The sequence below is a fragment of the Lutra lutra genome, chromosome 7 (genome assembly GCF_902655055.1).
Source record: "Lutra lutra chromosome 7, mLutLut1.2, whole genome shotgun sequence".
Taxonomy (NCBI): domain Eukaryota; kingdom Metazoa; phylum Chordata; class Mammalia; order Carnivora; family Mustelidae; genus Lutra; species Lutra lutra.
This window is the reverse complement of record NC_062284.1, coordinates 99,815,484-99,835,188: the sequence shown is the minus strand read 5'-3', so window position 1 is coordinate 99,835,188 and position 19,705 is coordinate 99,815,484. Positions and strand designations below refer to the sequence as shown.

At 37.0% G+C, this 19,705-nt stretch overlaps 1 protein-coding gene across 5 annotated transcripts in view; it reads right to left on the bottom strand.

Annotated features, from left to right (window-relative positions):
• Positions 1-19,705, bottom strand: part of FRMD6 (FERM domain containing 6) — a 76,325-nt gene that overhangs the window by 16,769 nt on the left and 39,851 nt on the right. For 4 of the 5 annotated variants that reach the window (XM_047738016.1, XM_047738015.1, XM_047738017.1 and 1 more), the window contains exons 3-9: positions 15,169-15,259; positions 11,258-11,361; positions 9,714-9,790; positions 7,348-7,534; positions 5,415-5,570; positions 2,400-2,465; positions 1,489-1,557 (exon numbers count right to left, since the gene is read on the bottom strand). In XM_047738016.1, coding sequence (XP_047593972.1) covers positions 1,489-1,557; positions 2,400-2,465; positions 5,415-5,570; positions 7,348-7,534; positions 9,714-9,790; positions 11,258-11,361; positions 15,169-15,259 — 750 coding nt within the window. The remainder of the gene's footprint in view (positions 1-1,488; positions 1,558-2,399; positions 2,466-5,414; positions 5,571-7,347; positions 7,535-9,713; positions 9,791-11,257; positions 11,362-15,168; positions 15,260-19,705) is intronic. The other variant, XM_047738020.1, reaches the window with a different exon arrangement.

Genomic DNA, 19,705 nt, shown 5'->3' with positions numbered 1-19,705 from the left:
CGACTTTTCATTTTAAAGGAACCACCGGTGGATCCCAATGCTAGGATGGTAATAACTGTCATTTAATGAGCACTAGGAAGGTATTAACTCATTTAATCCTCACAATAAGCCTATGGGGGAGGACAAATTATCCCCAGTTGGAAACAAAACACCAAGGCACACAGGTTAAATAACTTACTCAAGGTCCTACAACTTGGGCAGGAATGGGCTGGCCACGAGAAGAATCATATGGGAAATTCATCAGAATAGATGCCTTGTTCCCAACCCACATTCACTGAATCAAAAATTTCAGAGGAGGAGGACGAGACCAAGAAATCTTTATCTTAAGCTCCTCACATAACATTGATGCACAATTCAATTCAGGAACCACGGAGTCCAGGACCCTTAAAGCACTCAATTTCATAAATGCATTTTATTACTACTCAATTTGGGACATGACAGGGACAACTGGGATAATAATTTTCTCATTTTCATATTGCTCAGATCCTTTCACAAAGGGCCTGGATGAGAGAGACCAAGTGAGGAGGAGGTCAAGCCCCATTCAATGTATGAGTAAAGTGGAATCAGACTGAAGTGTGCCCAAGTAATTAAAATAATGTAGAGTCAGGAACAGATCTTTTGACTTCACAGGGCAGTGTGGAGTCAGTGCCCAAATGCTATTTGGCTATACAGCCCTTTGTTTATATAGGCCATCTTCCTTATGGGAGAGAAGCACACGTGTACAAATCCTTATTGTCCTACTTTCTTTGGGCATTTTTTCCAACAATTTCTGAACAAAGAAAAAAATATGGGTTTTAATGACCACTAGACATATATATTATTAACTGTAATTCTTTGAACCCTACCAAAAACCAGATATAGCTGGCAAGGTAGAGAAACAGCTGGGAAAAATCATGAATTTGCTCTTGCAACGAAAAAAGAATACTATTCTCAATATTCTAAAAATAACAGTGTTTCTCCTATTAAGAACTGTAGACCTTTCTTTGTAATGATGAGTTTCAAAGAGATAGATATGAATAGAAACATCTTGTTATCATTCTTTATTCTCTGCTCAAAAGAAGCAACTTCCAAAAGAACTGGTGAACCCCCATGCTACGAGTAATTTATCCTGGGATTATGGCTTTCTGTTTTCTGATCCCTTTGCTTTTAAAAACAATTCTGTTTGATAAACTCATCTTGTACATTTCCCCCACTACATTTCTTCTGTGACTAGAGTAACTTAGCATAGCATAGTGGGGGACCAAACCCACAAATTAAAATTGTAATTCCTTTGCTGTAAGATTCTTTAATTTTAGGTTCACTCTAAAAGGATTAAAGCACATATAGTAAGAATATAAGAAAGCTAGTTGTCTTCTTTGACAACTTTTTAAAAATACAAACTTTTTTGCCTAGGACAGTATTATTTTTAAAAACAAAAGAGGGAACAACAAAAATCCACAAAAACAAACAACTGGGCAATTTTTCTTTACTCAGTTATTTTAAACTTACCACAAACACCAACTTTCCAACATTTGTCCAGGGGAAATCATAAAGCAATTGCTTTTCTTCATCTAAATTCTGTGGGAAAATTATGCATACAGAGTTACGGAGGAAAATACCAGACACTCTACAATGGCTCTAACTTCTCTCCTGGAAAACTAAAATATAGTAATTAAACTCTGATAGGGGTCCTCAACTCTCTTTGGAGATGTTCAGATAATAATGAAAAGATTAGTGACACAAAACTGTAGCTCTGGGTTCCTGAGTAAGTCATTATCTGGCCTTTTAAGGCAATCTTTTCCCTTTGAGCCTATCCCTAAGTTTAAATAAAAAGTCCAAGACTCAGGCATTCAAGAGATAAGGCACTTAGACTTTCATAACTGGATATTTGCCTAAATCAAAGATAAGAGAACCTTATATTCTCCTTGGTCTCACAGAAAGAGGCATTCTCTCTCCCCTGCTGATGGCTGCAGTATAACACTACCCCACTTGCAAGAACGTGACAGGTATTACTTATTCAAGCGATACACTTTATCAGAAAAAAGTGTAATGGAAATTAAAATGTCTGGTCTGGCACTGTATTAAAATGTTATTTTTTTTCTTTACACAGTTATAATGCTCCAGAGGATAAAAGAGAATATTTAAAATCCATAACCACAAAGAAGAATGTCTGGATATTAATGATCTATTAGTGATGAAATTGGGTCAATCTTTGGCTTATTCTTTTCTGTTCTGGAGGACTTACTACTGTCGAGGTTTGGATTGTATCACTTTATCTATCCTACCTCATCCACATCTGGAAGAAAAATAGGAAGCAATGGCCAGAAATGAACCAGTGAACCTATCAAAGGACCAGACAAGAGCACTGTCAACATAAGACATAGTAGATACCGTATGACACTTATTTCTCATTTACGAACCTGAAAAATCTGTATTCCCCGCATGGTCAATCCAAGGGTCAGAGAAGCTTCAATTTCCCTTTTATCCTATAGAAATAAGATCACAAGAAAAATGTACTTTGCTCATTTTTCTGCATCCCTACTTTACTATAAGATTTAAGAAAGTCTTGAGTACATATTAAATCAATAATGATATATTCTACTTTTTAAGCCACTGAGATTTCAGAACATTAGTATTGTCACTATATCATATAACACTCTCATATCTGATAATATTCTAAATATTTACATTATTGAAACTCTGATAAACAAGACTACTTTTGCCCCTTATCTTTTTTTTTAAGTTTTCTACCTTTTCTCAGATATTAGGAATATTGAATACAATGTTATAACTATATTCTGAGATGCACTAGATTTTATAGGTTTCAAACTGTGTAACCCTCCAGCTCTGAAGCCAAAATCAGAGGCAGCCTAATACTTAAGGCTGTCATTTCATGAGGAGAAAAGGCTGTATGTAAAGGCTTTATATTTAGTTTGGAAAGAAAGTACTTATTTCTAAGAAATTCAATCATCACTTGCCAATACAACATACATTCTTTTTTTAGCTTTATTTAAATTCATTTAATTAATATATATTGTATTATTAGTTTCAGAGGCAGAGTTCAGTGATTCATCACTTGCATATAATAAGATATCCATTCTATCAGCTAAACCATAAACTATAAAAAATAAACTATAATGAGCATATGGGAAAAAATTCCTGAAATGGTCTCTGAATTTTAAATGTATTCTGAAATTGGGCCATGTCTTTTAAGTGCTTATCTGTAATAATGGGATATAAGGTATGAAGTTCCAAACAGAATACAAATAAAATTACTCAGTAACCAAAATATTTTCATATGAGATTCTTCAATAAAAATAAATGAGTCTGTTTAGGGCCTGTTTTCCCATGAACACGGGAAGAAATGTGTTTAGAAAATGCATCCTTGTCTGGCATAGTAAAGACAAGACGTGGCCTATTTTCACTATTGGGGCTGTTTTTTCTAACGCGTATGTTTTTACATCAAGAAAGGCACATACAGTATAGGTTTAACAGGAGAAACCAATCTATTACTGTGAGTTTAGGTTAATTTCCTCTTCAAGGCTACTCTGATTGCTTCCTGAAATAAGACTGTGCTCATAAAAACTCTGGCTGGGTGGGCACAAGGTGTGTGTTACTGTGAAAGGGCCTCAGGAGTTTCTTTTCCCAGAATGTTGCCTGTCCTCTTTCTACTTTATAACTTCCACTTCACAAGCGGGTCTTAAACATGAAGCATTTTTAATAGCCACTTGATTTCTCTAAAGAATGAGAACTCTGCCCAATATCTGTTTCCCCACTTCATTCAGTTATATTATTATTATCTTGTTTCAAGCAGGTGAGAGGGTCATTTTCCATGCCATACAGAAGTACCACACTGTACGCCAGTAAAAGATTAATTTTTACACAAAAAATAAGTTGGGGATATTTACTTTACTACGGGATTCTTAACAGGACTCTTTAAAATACTAAGTTCCCTATCGAAGAAGTAGCGGTTGGTATTCTGAGCACGGATTCATGTGCCACACATTCCACCTGGTCATTTCAGATTCACTATCTCACAGAATTTTCCCAACCTTGTGAATTGTACAGAACCCTAGATGGCTGAGGATTAGAGTTATATTTGCCTAGGATCCCATAACAGTGGTAATGTAGGGTTTCTAATATCTGACTCTAAAGCCACATTTTTCCTTATACACCATTCATGCTTTCAGTATATTTTAAAATACAAACTGATCATCAAATGTCATTTTCTCATACACTGAGGTGTCACAAATGAAATCTCTTAAGGAAAAAAAAGAAATAACAACACAGTCCTTCAGGAATTTGGCCAAAGAGATCTTATGGAACTCAATTATGCCTCTCAAGGGTGACAGGACAGTAACGATGCATCTCTTGGGCATGGAAGCAAGAAAAAAAAAAATTCTTTGGTACCATATTAAGTTTTCTGACCCAGCCAGGGAGATTATTCAGTAACACAGCCAAACTATAGTCCAGCCTCCATTGGTCCGGTTATGCTAATCTTACCACAAAGAGTGTAGTAGTAAGAAAAAGCCTGACAGTAATAGTGATGATGCTAACAGCTGAACATCAGGCTTAACTAGTGCTGGGCACTGTTTTCAACACTTTTTATCCATAAATTCTTCTAGTCGGGCAGACCTGGGTTGAATCCTGGCTCTACCTAGCTAGCTTCGTGCTCTTTGGTCTGTTTCCTCTTCTGCAAAATGAATATCACAGTTTCTATCTTACAGAATTGTGAGAATTAAAAAAAATAAATAAATAAAGTGTGCCCTAAGGAAACAATACTCAATAAACATTAGCTGTGGTGGTGGTTCTTATTCGTGGAAACAATGCAAGTATGGCTTCACTCTGAGGAATATTAAAAATTACTAATCAAATAAGTGGCAAATGTTAGTCCCCAAGGCAGACATGCAGACTTGGAAAAGAGAAAAATAACTATTTCATAATCATTGAAAAGCCAGATTCATGATCTGAAGCCACTTTTTATCTCAATATTAGAACCACTGAAGAAAAAATATTCCATTGTGCTTCCAGGCCTGAGAAAAAGCATCATTAACTCCGAGACTAACCTATGACAAGAGTTCACCTGAAACTTTTTTTTTTAAAGCCCTTTAATGGGGCACGTGGGTGGCAGAGTTGATTAAGTGTAGAACTACTGGTTTCAGCTTAGGTTGTGATCTCAGGGTCAGGAGATCGAGTCCTGTGTAGGGCTCCATGCTCAGTGTGGAGTCTGCTTAAAATTCTCTCTCTCTCCCTCTCCTTTGTCCCTTCCCCCACCCTCACCTGTGGGCCTGTGCGCTGTCTCTCTCTCAAATAAATTTTTTTAAAAATTACATATAAAAAGGCCATTAAAAAATGAAATGACAAATTTTAATAAAAGCTTCTAATCAAGAAGGTATTTTTTGCTCAGAAGCTATAGACACACTACAGTTCTGTACCTTATACAATCTGTAGTAATGCACGGCAACGTCATCCAGTCGGACGGCCTCTTTGATGTATTTAAGATGAGCCTCGGAAGCTGTCAGTGCAAACTGATCTTTGTGCATGTTTGGAATGTGCTTCAGGATGTAGTCCTTCCCTCTCTTGGAAACAACCTGTTGGAATACAATGGGTATGCAATGCAACATTTGTTGGAAGGATGGAAGTCCTACCCTCACCCCCAAAATGATGAAAGGACAAGAACCTAAAATAGGCCATGTAAACTGGCTAATTTCCAGTAGGAAATTTCCCACTTTCATTCCATTTTCACCATCTGTTATGTTACTAGGCTGAATCAGCTAATACTAGAAGCTACGAAGTCGATTTAGCTGTAATACTGCATATTTGAGAAGAAAAATCACAAGAAATGAGAAAAATATGTTCTCTTGGCTTTAAACTCACCAAGAGGAAAAAAAAAAACATGCAAACTTGTGAAATTTTGTACACATCACTGTTTATACTTGCAAAATGACTGGTACCATGAAATACATTGACTGTCAACATTATCTTCAGGTTCTGGATCCTACTTAACTCTTCTAAAATTACAGCCAGAGTGGGAGGTTCTAAATGCTAATCCAAAGAAGGCAGGGACTGAGAGGAATTCTCCGAAACATTTCTGGTTTTTGCATAAAACGCTGATATGAACGCTCAATTTGAATACTTGTGAGAAAACAATTTCATTCAAGCATTCATTACAATTCACCATGGCTCAGGTTTTCATGGGACAGTAGCCTGAGCCTTTAAATGCCCCAAATATATAGTAGCCAGCAGCTGCAGACTAAGAGAAAGGTGCTGATTAGTTCAATGAGGATTATAAAATATGGAAAGAATTATGTGAAGACAGCAAAAGGATTAGTGCTTAAAATCATCAGAATAAGAAAATTAAAGAATTTTTAGATTGAAAATGTTTTTATAGATACTGACATTATGTTTCTTCCTACTGAATTATACATGATCAATTACTGGGCCATTTAAGAGGTTTTGCTGAGAACTCAGAGTTATAGATTTTTTTCCTTCTAGACTCCTTTTACATGGAGATCACCTAAGTGAGCATTTGTCAAACTTTCTCCGGTCAAAGAACACACAGAAAATAGTATTTGTAAGGGCACTAAAGTAGGTGGCTTTGGTGATCCCAAAGATTGAAGGAACTCGGATCTCAGCATACTGGAGGCTGTGGCGCCCTGACGGGGAGCTCGGATTTAAAGGACCAAGATTCAGTGAGTACCTGACAACAACCAGGCAATGAAAATATGGGCTAATCAGAGACACTGATATGTAAAAGCCTGACACCTTTTGTGGTTTCTCTTCAACAACTGGAGCACTGTTAATCTGTCCACAAAAACTCACATGGAGCACCTCACTCTGAAATGCTGAAGAAAAAGTAAAGGTGACGTTTGTGCCTGTCCTTTAGAAGATACTGAACAACAGTTTACTGGAGGCAAAAGATAAACAGATCATTTGAAAAGGAGATGCAAAACGTTTTGTCGAGAATTCTTACAGAGCCCAGAGATGGGGGGCGCTGGTGGTGGGCATGATCTAACTTTTTACAGAGTAATGTTTTTCTCCCTCCAAAGGGAATAAGATGGAAGCTTGAATAAGAAGTAAGAAAGTAAAGACAATGTAAATGCCAAAAGCAGGCCAGCAACTTCCAAGTTGCACCCTGTTTAGGACGGATAGCAATCTTCTTGCCTGGTAACTCTAAGGAGCAGATGAGCTGTATCGAGAGATCATGTGTACAGTGCTCTCAAGTGTTAAATTTATATTTGGGCATCATGAAAGGTTTTCCTGGCCACAAATATCTGGGTTCCCATTTCTTGAAGCAACACGAGTAGCAGCATAATGAACCAAAAATGTGCTAGAGAAAACACTTTAAAATTTGAAAACAGTGCCTACCCAAGACGGGAAGTAAGCCTCTGGCTCAAAGTATTTTCCATAGTGCTTATTCCTTTTGAAGTTCCCAAGATCAGCCTGCAGGGCAAAGGCTGCCAGCAGGAAATAGGCCTCTTCTCGGAGCACACACTGAGAATGAAGCACTTGTTTTCTCAGGTGCCAGTAATAATAGTATCTTGCTGCTCTGTCACTGGGAAAATAAAAGAAAACAGAACTCACATTTGATGGAACAATCTGATGGCATGTAAACAGAACCCAAATCCTGCTATCCATCTGGTGACAAGAGCTCTTCTGTTTCTGCTCCCTCTTCTTTCCTCCCCCCAATCAACTCCTTGAAAAAAGGGGGGGAGGGTTATAGCTAATACCTGATTGCTGTACCCAAGTCACAGGGAGGCAGAACTCCAAGTTAGACTACCCAACAGCAAACATACCATTTCCAGAGGCCTATAACATTTGATTCATTCAGAGAATGGAAACAAGGTCTGAATCATTCCACTCCAATATGGTAAACATTTCATTGAACAAGGATTAGTATAGAAGCCTAGGCATTTGTTGTCCACATTAAAAATTATTTTGCTGTAATAATGCTACACATATGTCATAAACAAGGACAAATCTGAAGGGACAATCCTGGCTCTAATGTTTTGCTGTTCTGTGTCGGTTTGGTTTACAAGTACTCTAAGGCCCTTTTAAAAATATTTCTGTTTATGTGCCCATTTAAAAAAAATTTAACTCTACAGTTTTTTTTTTTCTTTCTCAGAATGAATGAACTGGAAAAAAAAAAAGCTTGCCTTAAATCTTTCTTTTTAAGCGGATGTTACTTTATGGGTGTGGTTTTATAAGCACATGTTGTGACAATCATGATGCTCCTCACAAATGGAAATACTAATAATGCACTCATTACAATCTGTTGAGGTCAGAAATAAATATAGTTCCCATTAAATACATAGAGTAAGAAGTGCTGACTGGGGAAAAACATGGTCAAGCTCCAAAAAATGTCACAGGCAAATGGGACGCCTTTGTGATCAAAGTAAAAATGCAAGGGAAAAAAAAAGTGTGTGTGTGTGTTTAAGGAGTTTATTTGCCTTCCTATTATTTTAGGTCCAATGTTTACCTGAGATTCATAGCTCATCAGCTGATGACAATAAAAACATGGGTTGACTTCAACTAAGATGGTGTTTAAGTATGAAAAGTTTAAAAATAAGGCATTTATGTAACTTTTTTCCCCCTCGGGACAGAATACTTTTCAGAACACTTCTTTTTATAATGCTGACCACACAGTGTTTGGACTAGTTCATCCCTGGGGAAAAGGACAGAAGTACGTGGAGAATTAAACATTCATTAGTTCCAGAGGGTTAATTAGTGGCTACATAACATATTTTGCTTCTTTTCAGCACATTCCACACTTAGTAGGTAAAATGAGTAAAAATTTTACATAAACTTACTAAAAAAGGTTCTTAGCTTTTTAAAAAAATTATTTATGGGTTAATATTTTTTACTCTTAAATTTACAATATTGGTATTACAAAATACAAATATTAAGAGTGAACTTCACATATAACTCATTAGCCAAATGTATCTGTCTCTTTTACATGGCGTTTCTCAGAGTTTAAAAGTAAATAAGTAAAACAGAATCCACATTTCCAGTATTTTCTATGGGCCAACAAAACCACCACCTCTGAAAGTTTCTGGCACTGACCCCTCCTATACAAGTGATAAACTGAGCTTCTGAGATGGTAAATTCTGGGTCTGTTTCGTGAGCATAGTATTGTTCACGCACCCACTTCCGGAAAAAGAATCAGTCACTTGCCCTTGCCAAACCGCATCTAGGATTCTCACAGGAGAGCTCCAGTGGGTGTAATCTTAGCTTTAAAGCTACTGCTAACAACAGAAGCGAGACCCCAAAAGTGAAAAGAAAACCAGGCTGTATAAACACCATGCATTTTTATAGGAGAGAGTTCTTGCTTGCTTGCCCTACTACTCCCCACCCTACCCCCAGAAAAGAATATAATCCTTTAGTTTTTCTATTCTTCACAAAAATGCTAGTTCCTTCTCGAATGAAGTATCTTTTTGTTGACTGATTTGTTATCAAAATCGTGGAGTATAGAAAATGTGCGGCAGTGATATTATTAACATTTTTATCAATAGTTTATCATTCATTCATTCAACAAATATTTATTCAGTGTCTACTGAACCTCTGTTCTAGGAACTGAGGATACATGAGCATACAAAAAGATTTTTTTTTTTAATTCCTCCCCTTTGGAATTTTTATCATAGCAGCTGGAGACAAACACACACAGGAACTTTATTCAGTATGTTAGAAGGTGAGTGTTGCAGGAGAGTAAAGGTACAGAATTCCTGTCCTCATACCTGATCAGTCTGCCATTTTCCACATAGTACTGTACACGGAAGTGAATGATCATGGGAGGTCCAAATTGGTCAATACCCTAAAACAAAGACACATATAAAAAGCAAGATATTTTTAGTTACTACAAGGGGTTTCCAAATCAACAAAATACCAAAATACTTGTTATTTACAAGACAGTTTTTAAGTCTTGAAAGGTTTTATCTACTTCTAATGTGGAGGAGGGCAGTGGAGGCTGGCAGAGGCCAGACAATTGTCCCATATGGATGGATACCAAGTTCATGCAAACCTGGGAAGTTATAAAGCATCATCATGTATCTGATACTCATTCACCGTAATGCCAATGACAACATAAGGGAAGATAAAAATAAATACCAGTGGAAATTTCTAGTTGAGATCCAGCTCCTCTTCCAGCTCTATCCCCTGTGGTGACCATTTGCTCCTCATTACAAATGTTCTCTTGTTCCTCTGACATTCCACATACCAAATTCTAATATGCTGTTTGTTTATTTAGGCTTTAATGTGCCTTACTTTGTAGTTGGCTTTCAAGAAGACTTCCTGTTTATCCCAAGAATTCTTAAAATGCAAATTGGAGGATCTAGGATTAGACACTAAGGATTTATTCCTGATTTACTAGGATGATCCTGGAAACACTAGGTAAACTCCCTGTGAATGATCTCCCATGTAAATGGAATTGATGTTTACTAAATAAAGACACCACCAGAACAAAGTAACAAAGTATCAAAGGTTAGTAAAAGTAGATTAAAAAATTATGAATAACTTCTAGAACATCAGTTTTGACAGCTAATAGAGTCACAAAAGAGGAGTAAGCATTTTTTTCATGGTTTTCATTTCAAAGCATTATCCCAAAATTACTACAAAGTTATTATCCAACATTATTTAAGAGATATCTTTTTTAAAAAAAGATTTTATTGGACGCCTGGGTGGCTCAGTTGGTTGGGCGACTGCCTTCAGCTCAGGTCGTGATCCTGAAGTCCCGGGATCGAGTCCCACATCGGGCTCCCAGCTCCACGGGGAGTCTGCTTCTCCCTCTGACCTTCTCCTCGCTCATGCTCTCTTTCACTGTCTCTCTCTCTCTCAAATAAATAAATAAAATGTTTAAAAAAAAGATTTTATTTATTTATTTGAGAGAGAGAGAGAGAGAGAGAGTGAGCACGTGCACACAAGCAGGGGGAGTGACAGGAAGAGGGAGAGGGAGAAGCAGCCTCCCAGCTGAGCAAGGAGCCCAACCTGGGGCTCCTTGGACCCTGGGATCACCACCTGAGCCTAAGGCAGACACTTAAGTAGCTGAGCCACCCAGGCAGTCATATATAAGCAGAGATCTAAAATCTACTGTTATATGCTATAAGCTCCTAATACTTCATTAACATGACATTGTAGAACTTAATTATTCATTTCCCTTTCCCATTCTCTACTTCATAATATTTTTATGAATTAAAATTTTTAAATTTAATGTTTTTCTAATGTATAACAGCTAAAATAAACCCTTAAAAAATCAAAATAATTTTGCTTATAAATGTAATCTCACCCAAGTGACTTCGTATTGTCGTACCTTGCTGGCCTCTTTCTTCCATTCTTTTGGACAATACTTATACAGCTTTTGTGACAACTCCATATAGACATGTTCGTTATCTGCACATTAAAAAAGGAGACAAGATGACAAAGAAAAGATTTAAAAGAAAAGAATATACACAAAGACAGGTTTTTTTTTTTTTTTTAAAGCCTCAAGATTTGGGCGCCTGGGTGGCTCAGTGGGTTAAGCCGCTGCCTTCGGCTCAGGTCATGATCTCAGGGTCCTGGGATCGAGTCCCGCATCGGGCTCTCTGCTCAGCAGGGAGCCTGCTTCCCTTCCTCTCTCTCTGCCTGCCTCTCTGTCTGCTTGTGATCTCTCTCTCTCTCTGTCAAATAAATAAATAAAATCTTTACAAAAAAAAAATAAAATAAAAGCCTCAAGATTTGTAAATGTGTTCTGAAGTCACATAGTACCACAAAAACTCAACAAGATACTAAAAGACAAAAGGTTGGTTAGACATTAATGAGCTTTTTAATGACTTATTTTGCATTTTCAATACAGAACACATGCTATTAAAAATCTATAATATTTAGAAGAAACATTAGCTTCCACCTCCTGTTTTTACTTAGTTTCTATGGTCATCCTAATGCACAAACTTCCAGCACTGTGGGCTTCCTTGCTCTTAGAGAAACATGCTTTTGTTGAGTTCACAGAGTATTATCATCACAGATGCAGAATAATGAAACAGGGCAGAAACACCATCCTAATTGCTATGTAAGATATTAGGGGACATACCTATTTCTAAGTGAGGGGCCTGACCCACAATTTGTGAACAACAGCCTTTAGGACTATTGCTTCTCTATTCTCCACTATAACACAGCCTGATAAAATGACAATCCATTGCTCTCACTGCCTTTGGGATTGATCCTGTGGAATGAGAAGAATCTCATGCAGAAAAAGAATGCCAAAGTGTTTCCTCAAGGGGATGATGTTCTTAAGATGAGCAGAAACTATGATTGTTGAAAACCCATGCAAAAATGATCTAAACATGTGAAGACAAGCTGGTAAAAATAATTAAAATTTTCAGATTTCCCGGGCGCCTGGGTGGCTCAGAGGGTTAAAGCCTCTGCCTTTGGCTCAGGTCATGATCCCAGAATCCTGGGATAGAGACCCACATCAGGCTCTTCTGCTCAGTGGGGAGCCTGCTTCCTCCTCTCTCTCTACCTGCCTCTCTGCCTACTTGTGATCTGTATCTATCAAATAAATAAAATCTTTAAAAAAAAAATTTCAGATTTCCCAAAGAAAATCTTTTAAAAGAGATATTTCACAACAAAACCCTTCAACATTCCTATCTCATACAAAGTTTTAAGTCTTCTTTTTTAAAGATTTTATTTATTGGGGCATCTGGGTGGCTCAGTCATTAAGTGTCTGCCTTTGGGTAGGGTCATGATCCCGGCATTCTGTGATCAAGCCCCATATCAGGTTCTGTGCTCAGAGGGGAGTCTGCTTCTCCCTCTCCAGCTCCTCTGTGCTTGTGTTCCCTCTCTCGCTATCTCTCTGTCATAAATAAATAAAAAATCTTAAAAAATTTTTTATTTATTTATTTATTTTAGAGAGAGAGAGCAGACGTGTGAGCAGGGAGAGGGGCAGAAGGGGAAGGGAGGTGAGAGAATCTGAAGCAGACTCCCTGCTGAACTAGATCCCACAACCATGAGGTGATGACCTGAGCCAAAACTAAGAGTCAGCAGCTTAACTGACTGAGCCACCTAGGCCCCGAAAGTTTTAAGCTTTTTAAAAAAAGTTCATTCCTTTTTCTCTAACCACCACTAAGGTGGTTAGAGATGCTCATGGAAAGTATGCTCATGCTCTAAGTATGCTCATGGAAAGCACTGCATAAAAATGTAGTGTGTCTCTTTGACTACTCCCAGGATAACAAGCCTGACCACACTGTCATTCCTGACTGAATGCTGGAGGGGGCGGGGGTTGATTGAAAAAGAGCCCTAAGACAATAGGAAGGGTAGAGCTACTGTTTATAAATGACATATTAATCCAATCAATTTGAATGAAAGGGATAGGGAAAAAGGTCCCAGGGACAAAAAAGGGTGCTACTTAAAGCCACTTATCAGATCAACTAAATTATCTCCCATCTCTCATATGCCACCAATTAACATGAAATGAACAAGACCAGACAACCTTCCTATTGAACAGGATTTGAGTTTGGCTTGAGCTGCCATCTGAGGAAGCAATATAATAAAGAGAACTGAGACTGTTCACTGTGTAACAGCACATACTTTTAAACTACCACCACATCTCTACCATCTGACAGTTTGAGCGTGGCCTTATATTTTAAGAATTCAAGAGCACATATCAAAATCTGACAAAGCAGGTGAAGCAGTAATATCCAGTTGACGTGTGAGAAAAGTGAAGTCAAGAGAAGTCAAGTGATATTTCTAAAGCCACACAGCTAGCTAGCAGTAGAACCAGAATTAGAACCAGGTCATCTGATTCCTTTTCCAATGTTCTTTCGCCACACTACAATCTCTCTTTGAAAAAAGGTATCTTAAAAAGACTCTTGTTTTGAAATCTAAGGAAGCTATAAACTGGTTTTATTAGACTGACTACTTGTTGAACGACACAGACCAACAGTCTGGCTGTTGTTGTAGGAATTAAAAGAATCAACTTTGAGTTTAGAATAAAAGGAAAATTTTTTAGAATCTATAGGGCATCTTATTTCTCCTGGGCCCTTCCTCAAGAGTGACTGAGGGATACACTGTTAGAAGGATGCACTGATAGAAGGATGGGGCTAAGTATTTGTGGTTTTATCGCTTTAACTATTACAGGAAGAAACTGAAGAGCGAATGGAGGATTCATTGGTTCTTGAGTTGCCCCCTGCTCCATGTTCTCTGGCCTCTCCTAAAAAGACAACTGAAAATGGTTCACATTTTGGTGGAGAAGGGCATTGTTTATCAGCTGATCATGACACACCTGGAAGATCTAAGCATTTTATAGTACTAACCAGAATCTCAACATGTCATAAACCTTTAAATTTAAACCAATTCCAGTAGTAGAATATGATTCATAAAGAAGTATAAAATATAATTAAATACATTTCATAAAAAAAGTATTCTTGAAAAACTGATCAAAGATATAAAACATATGTCTTTTGACATAAGACTAGAGAATTTTAAAAATGTTGATTTGAAAAAAAATGCTCATAAGGAATGGTTGCAGGTAAATCCTAGTAACTTTTATTTTTATTTTATTTATTTATTTATTTCAAATCCTAGTAACTTAACTCAAGATATTATGGGGGTGGGGTGGGGAAGAGGCTTGTATTGAGCCCTTTATGTGGAGAAAACCTTCACAGAAAAAATACAGAAAAAACTGATTCCTTATCTCCATGTCATATAGTCTAATTGGAAAAAAGAGAAGGTGTGAAGAGGGAAAAACAGAAAATAGGAGCAAATTAGTAGATCACTTTGTCATACTATATAGTCAACAGTAAGAGAACTTGAATAGAGTTATTTTTCTTATGCCTAAATGCTTTAATGTCGAAAATCATAAAAGAAATTATAAAAACACTCAAGAAATTGCTTACTAGCTCCAGCTGCTCCCTGAGTGCAAGGAAACAAAAACCAAGCTTGGTTCATTAAAACACAAAAGAACAAACACAAAATCTAGATTCCTACAAAGGAACCCATTTTTAAGTTCAAACTATAATACAAGGTCTAAAATACTACATCTTAAAAGAAATAGATCAGTTAAGATTTAAAAAATGAATACTAAACTAAAAATAATGACGAGCTTATGGGTATTTTGATAATCACAATCTTATCACCATGTGCCTAAATTAAGTTACAGCTATAAAACATCATTTCCTCAGGGATAGTTGGCTAAATTCTATCAGAGATGGGACTAAGACCTACTTTGTATGACACTGAGTCCAAACAGGTGACAGTCCTTTAGCCTGAGTAGGTCACACACCTGAACCAGCAACTGGTGACACAGAATTTTAACCTGTAGAGAAAAAAACAAAACAACACAACACAACTTGAGATAGCAAGTAAACCAAGCCTACTCGCTGAGCCACAATCAGGCAATTTATTTTTTTATTTTTTTTTAAAGATTTTATTTTAGAGAGAGAGAGAGATCAAGCTTTCAAGTGAGAGGAGTAGCGAGTGGGAGGGAGAGGCGGGGGAAAGAATCTCCAGCAGACTCCATGCTGAACTTCGGAGGCTGATGCCGGCTTGACCTCATGACTCTGAGATCATGACCAGAGCGGAAACTAAGAATCAGATACTTAACCGACTGAGCCACTCAGGCAACCCCACAATCAGGCAATTTAATGCACCCTAAATATACACCTTAAAACTACAAGCAACACTAGTGAAACAACCATTGGTTCACGGAAATTGCTTTAATCTGTATTGTATTTCAATAATGATTATCACAATATGAATGTTTACGAAATGGTAGTAAGGTACCAATACTGTCTTGTACAAGACTCATAAATCTTGGGACGCCTGGGTGGCTCAGTTGGTTGGGCAGCTGCCTTCGGCTCAGGTCATGATCCCAGCGTCCTGGGATCGAGTCCCACATCGGGCTCCTTGCTCAGCAGGGAGCCTGCTTCTCCCTCTGCCTCTGCCTGCCACTCTGTCTGCCTGTGCTCCCTCTCTCTCCCTCTCTCTCTCTGACAAATAAATAAATAAAATCTTAAAAAAAAAAAAAGACTCATAAATCTTAGGACACATGGACAAGGGCTTATTATAAAACCATGGTGCACGATAAATATTTCAGAGGGTATCCAAAACAGGCTACTCAGATTATCAAAAGCTGAGTCAGACAAATATCTTTATAAGGAAGCTTTTCTTCTTGATAATATACTACAAATTTGAGACTTAAAATGTCATACCATCCAAGGAAACTTTAATCCTTAGTTTTGACTGTATTTTTAAATGTCATAAACAAAGCTCTTAGGATAAAACATGATAAAAAGTTAACTGAAAAATTACAAACCACAAACTATATACACAAACCATGCTGTAACTCTGTGTAATTGCTATTCAAATAATGCTGTACATTTCCTCCATATATATGTGTGTATCCATATATATATATATATATATATATATATATATATATATATATCCCACATACTTTTTATTGCTCTGCTAAGTTTAAATCAAGTATTTGGAGCCTACTGATAAACCTCTAACAACTATCAAGTAAGTAGTATTCTTGTTTAAAACTGTAATTAAGTAAGGCTGTGGTTCTGAAGTCTTACCTGCTGTGAAAACAAGCTTGAGTTATATGTATTTGTATATTATGAGTCTTTAAGGCTACGTTTTAGCTGACTGTGAAATTTTTCAAGTTCTTTAATCTTCAGGGGCAATGGAGCTTTAAAAAGTGCTATACAGAGTATGAGCTATGAAGAATTAAAGTATTATCTGAAAATACACTCCATATGGAACGTGGTAATAAAAGCAGCATTTGGTCCTAAACGTCAGTGGCTTGGGAGCCTGGCTGGCTCAGTCGGTTTAGGGTCTGACTCTTGGTTTCAGCTCACATCATGATCCCGGGTCCTAAGATCGAGCCCTATGTTAGGCTCCACACTCAGTGGGGAGTCTGCCTGAGATTCTCTCCTTCTCCTTCTGCCCCTCCCCCTGCTCATGCTCTCTCTAATTGAAATAAATAAATAAATGTCATTGTTACTGAGCAAGCATGTTTAAAGTATATTTCCCCCCCAAAAAAAGACTTGTTCCTTTAGTCTTAGTGAACAGGTATAAACTCCTGGCCACTATTTATATTACTCAAAAATTTTTTGTACATTTACCATAATTTTATTGTCAAAATTTACCAAGTTTCCATATTTAACATTTACCTGATGATTAAAATCATTTAAAACATACCCTACTAGTTCAAACTCATGGAGAAACTAGAATGATCAAACAAAGTTTACCCATGCACATGCAGAAAGACAACATTCTATCATATCAACTACACATGTCAAGGAATAAACTATCTTTGTTTAAAAAATATTTAGAAATGAGGACAAAATGAGACCATTAATAAAACTGTTTTTGTTACAGTTAATTTGTTAGACAACAACACTACAAATATCAATTGCAGTCATATGAATACAAAGATAACACTGTGGAAAAAGACAGACCTTTGGGAGCCCTGAATTGGTTTTCTAGCAATGAGGGGCCTCCACACTACTTAACTCGGTCCATCCTCCCTCCTTTGTTCAACAGCTTGTTAGAGAGAAGTCCGGATATGGCAGGGGAATCTACGTGCCCTGGAATAAGAAAATCTTATAGGTCTAGAGGGAGTCCAGATTTTCCATTTGAGCTTCATTAACAGAGCTACCTAATGAAATGAACAAACAGCTCAAAGAAATTAAAACAAGTGCTACTCTATTAAGTGCTCACTTACTGAGCAATTCCCAGCTGCCAGGCACTACAATTAGAGGTTTATTCATGTTATATCTTTAAATCCTCACAATGACCCTGATGAGGAGAGGAAGATTATCTCTACTTTATAGATGAGGAAACAGAAGCAAAAAAAAGACAAAACAAACAATCAAACAAACAAAAAAACCAACTAACTTGTCCAAGGCTACAGAGTATGTCAAGGAGTAGGGATTTCAAGTGAGGTCCCTGTGACTCTAAAACCCTCCTTAATCATGATGACAGACGGCTATACAATCCATGATCATAGTCCTGACCATCCTGTGGGGGATATTAGACTAATTTTGCAAAATAAGGGAAGTGAAGACACATAAAATTAATCTCTGATGAGGAATTAAAGTAATAATAGTAGCTACTATGTTGTGTCAGAAATGATGCTATGTGCTAACCTTCAATTCGCACAATCACATAGTATAGTTGTAACAGAAGTGTTATTCCTATGTTCCTCAGCTGAGATTTTAGTACAAATTAATTTCTTTGAAAATTATAAATTTTTCATGAATAAAATTCCTCATGAAGACAGATTAGTCTGCCTTCCACTTACCAGAGGTCAGGAAGGTTTCATTCCATATCCTATATGTGTGGCTAAGTGTTTACACGAACACAACGGATATACAATGCAACCAGTGGATTATGTTTAAAGACATAAACAGAACTGAGAGAAGTTTCTTTTCTTTCTTTTTATTTATTTATTTATTTGGCAGAGAGAGAGATCACAAGTAGGCAGAGAGGCAGTCAGAGAGAGGAGGAGGAAGCAGGCTCCCCACTGAGCAGACAGCCTGACGCGGGACTCAATCCCAGGACCCTGAGATCATGACCCAAGCCGAAGGCAGAGGCGTAACCCAGTGAGCCACCCAGGCGCCCCCTGAGAGAAGTTTCTTAAGTGCTTAGCCTATATGTGTTGATTTTGAATTTTTTAAAAAAATTCAGTGGGTATCTTTTTATAAAATAACTATATAAAAACTGAAATAGCATATTCACCTATATTAGTAGAATTACATTTTAATGTATTTTGCCCATGACCAAACTGAAAAAGATAAGTTGTTGAGTTTCATTAGATTTTTAAAAACGAAATGTAAAAATAATAGCCTATCACTTCACATACTCAAAAACAACATCAGGTACTCTGAATAATGATGTTGTTAATCAAAAGAAATTCTGTCCAACAGATGATAAAATTCATCCAAGAGGTAGGTTGGATGCTCGGACAATCCCTCTGAGCAAAAACGAGGTTACATTAGTAAATCAAGAAACTAAAACTGAGAAACTATGGCGAATGTCAGAATAAAACCAAAATAATTATGGTAGTAAGTAGAACCTTTTCCTGTCTAAATCTTCTAATGAAGCTACTTAAATGTCATATATATTCAGTATAACACTTAGAGATATTCTTTTATATAGCAATTGAATTAAAAATATATTAGCATATAGCAAAGAAAACCAATTTAAGGCATGCACTGAGGCAAGTTTCTCCCTAATTCCATCTGAATACAATCACAAAAAGGAAGAATATGAAAGCTGATAACAGGGAGAGGGGTTAAAAAATGCTAGGCATGATTCTGATTACTATAAACCTGTTTGGCAGCCTCTGCCAAAGCTTAACACAGACATACTTAGATTCCCAACTCTACTCTTGAATAAACCCCAGAAAAGTATACTACGGGTATACACATAAAATTCTCATAATAGTTTTATTCATAATAGCCCAATACTTACAACAACCTAATATTCATCAACAATAAATAAACAAATTGGGCATATTCACACAATGGAATATTGCACAACAGTGAAAAGGAATTAGTGTTACGTGCAATAGTGTAAATGAATTTCATAGGCCAAATGTTGACTGAATGGAGTCAGATACAAAAAAAGAACACACCACATAATTTCAGCTGCATGAAGTTCAGAAACAAACTACAGAGGAGGAAACAGTTACTACCCTTTGGGTAGAGACTATTGTCCAGGTGGAGTCACAAAAGATCTTTCCGGGGTG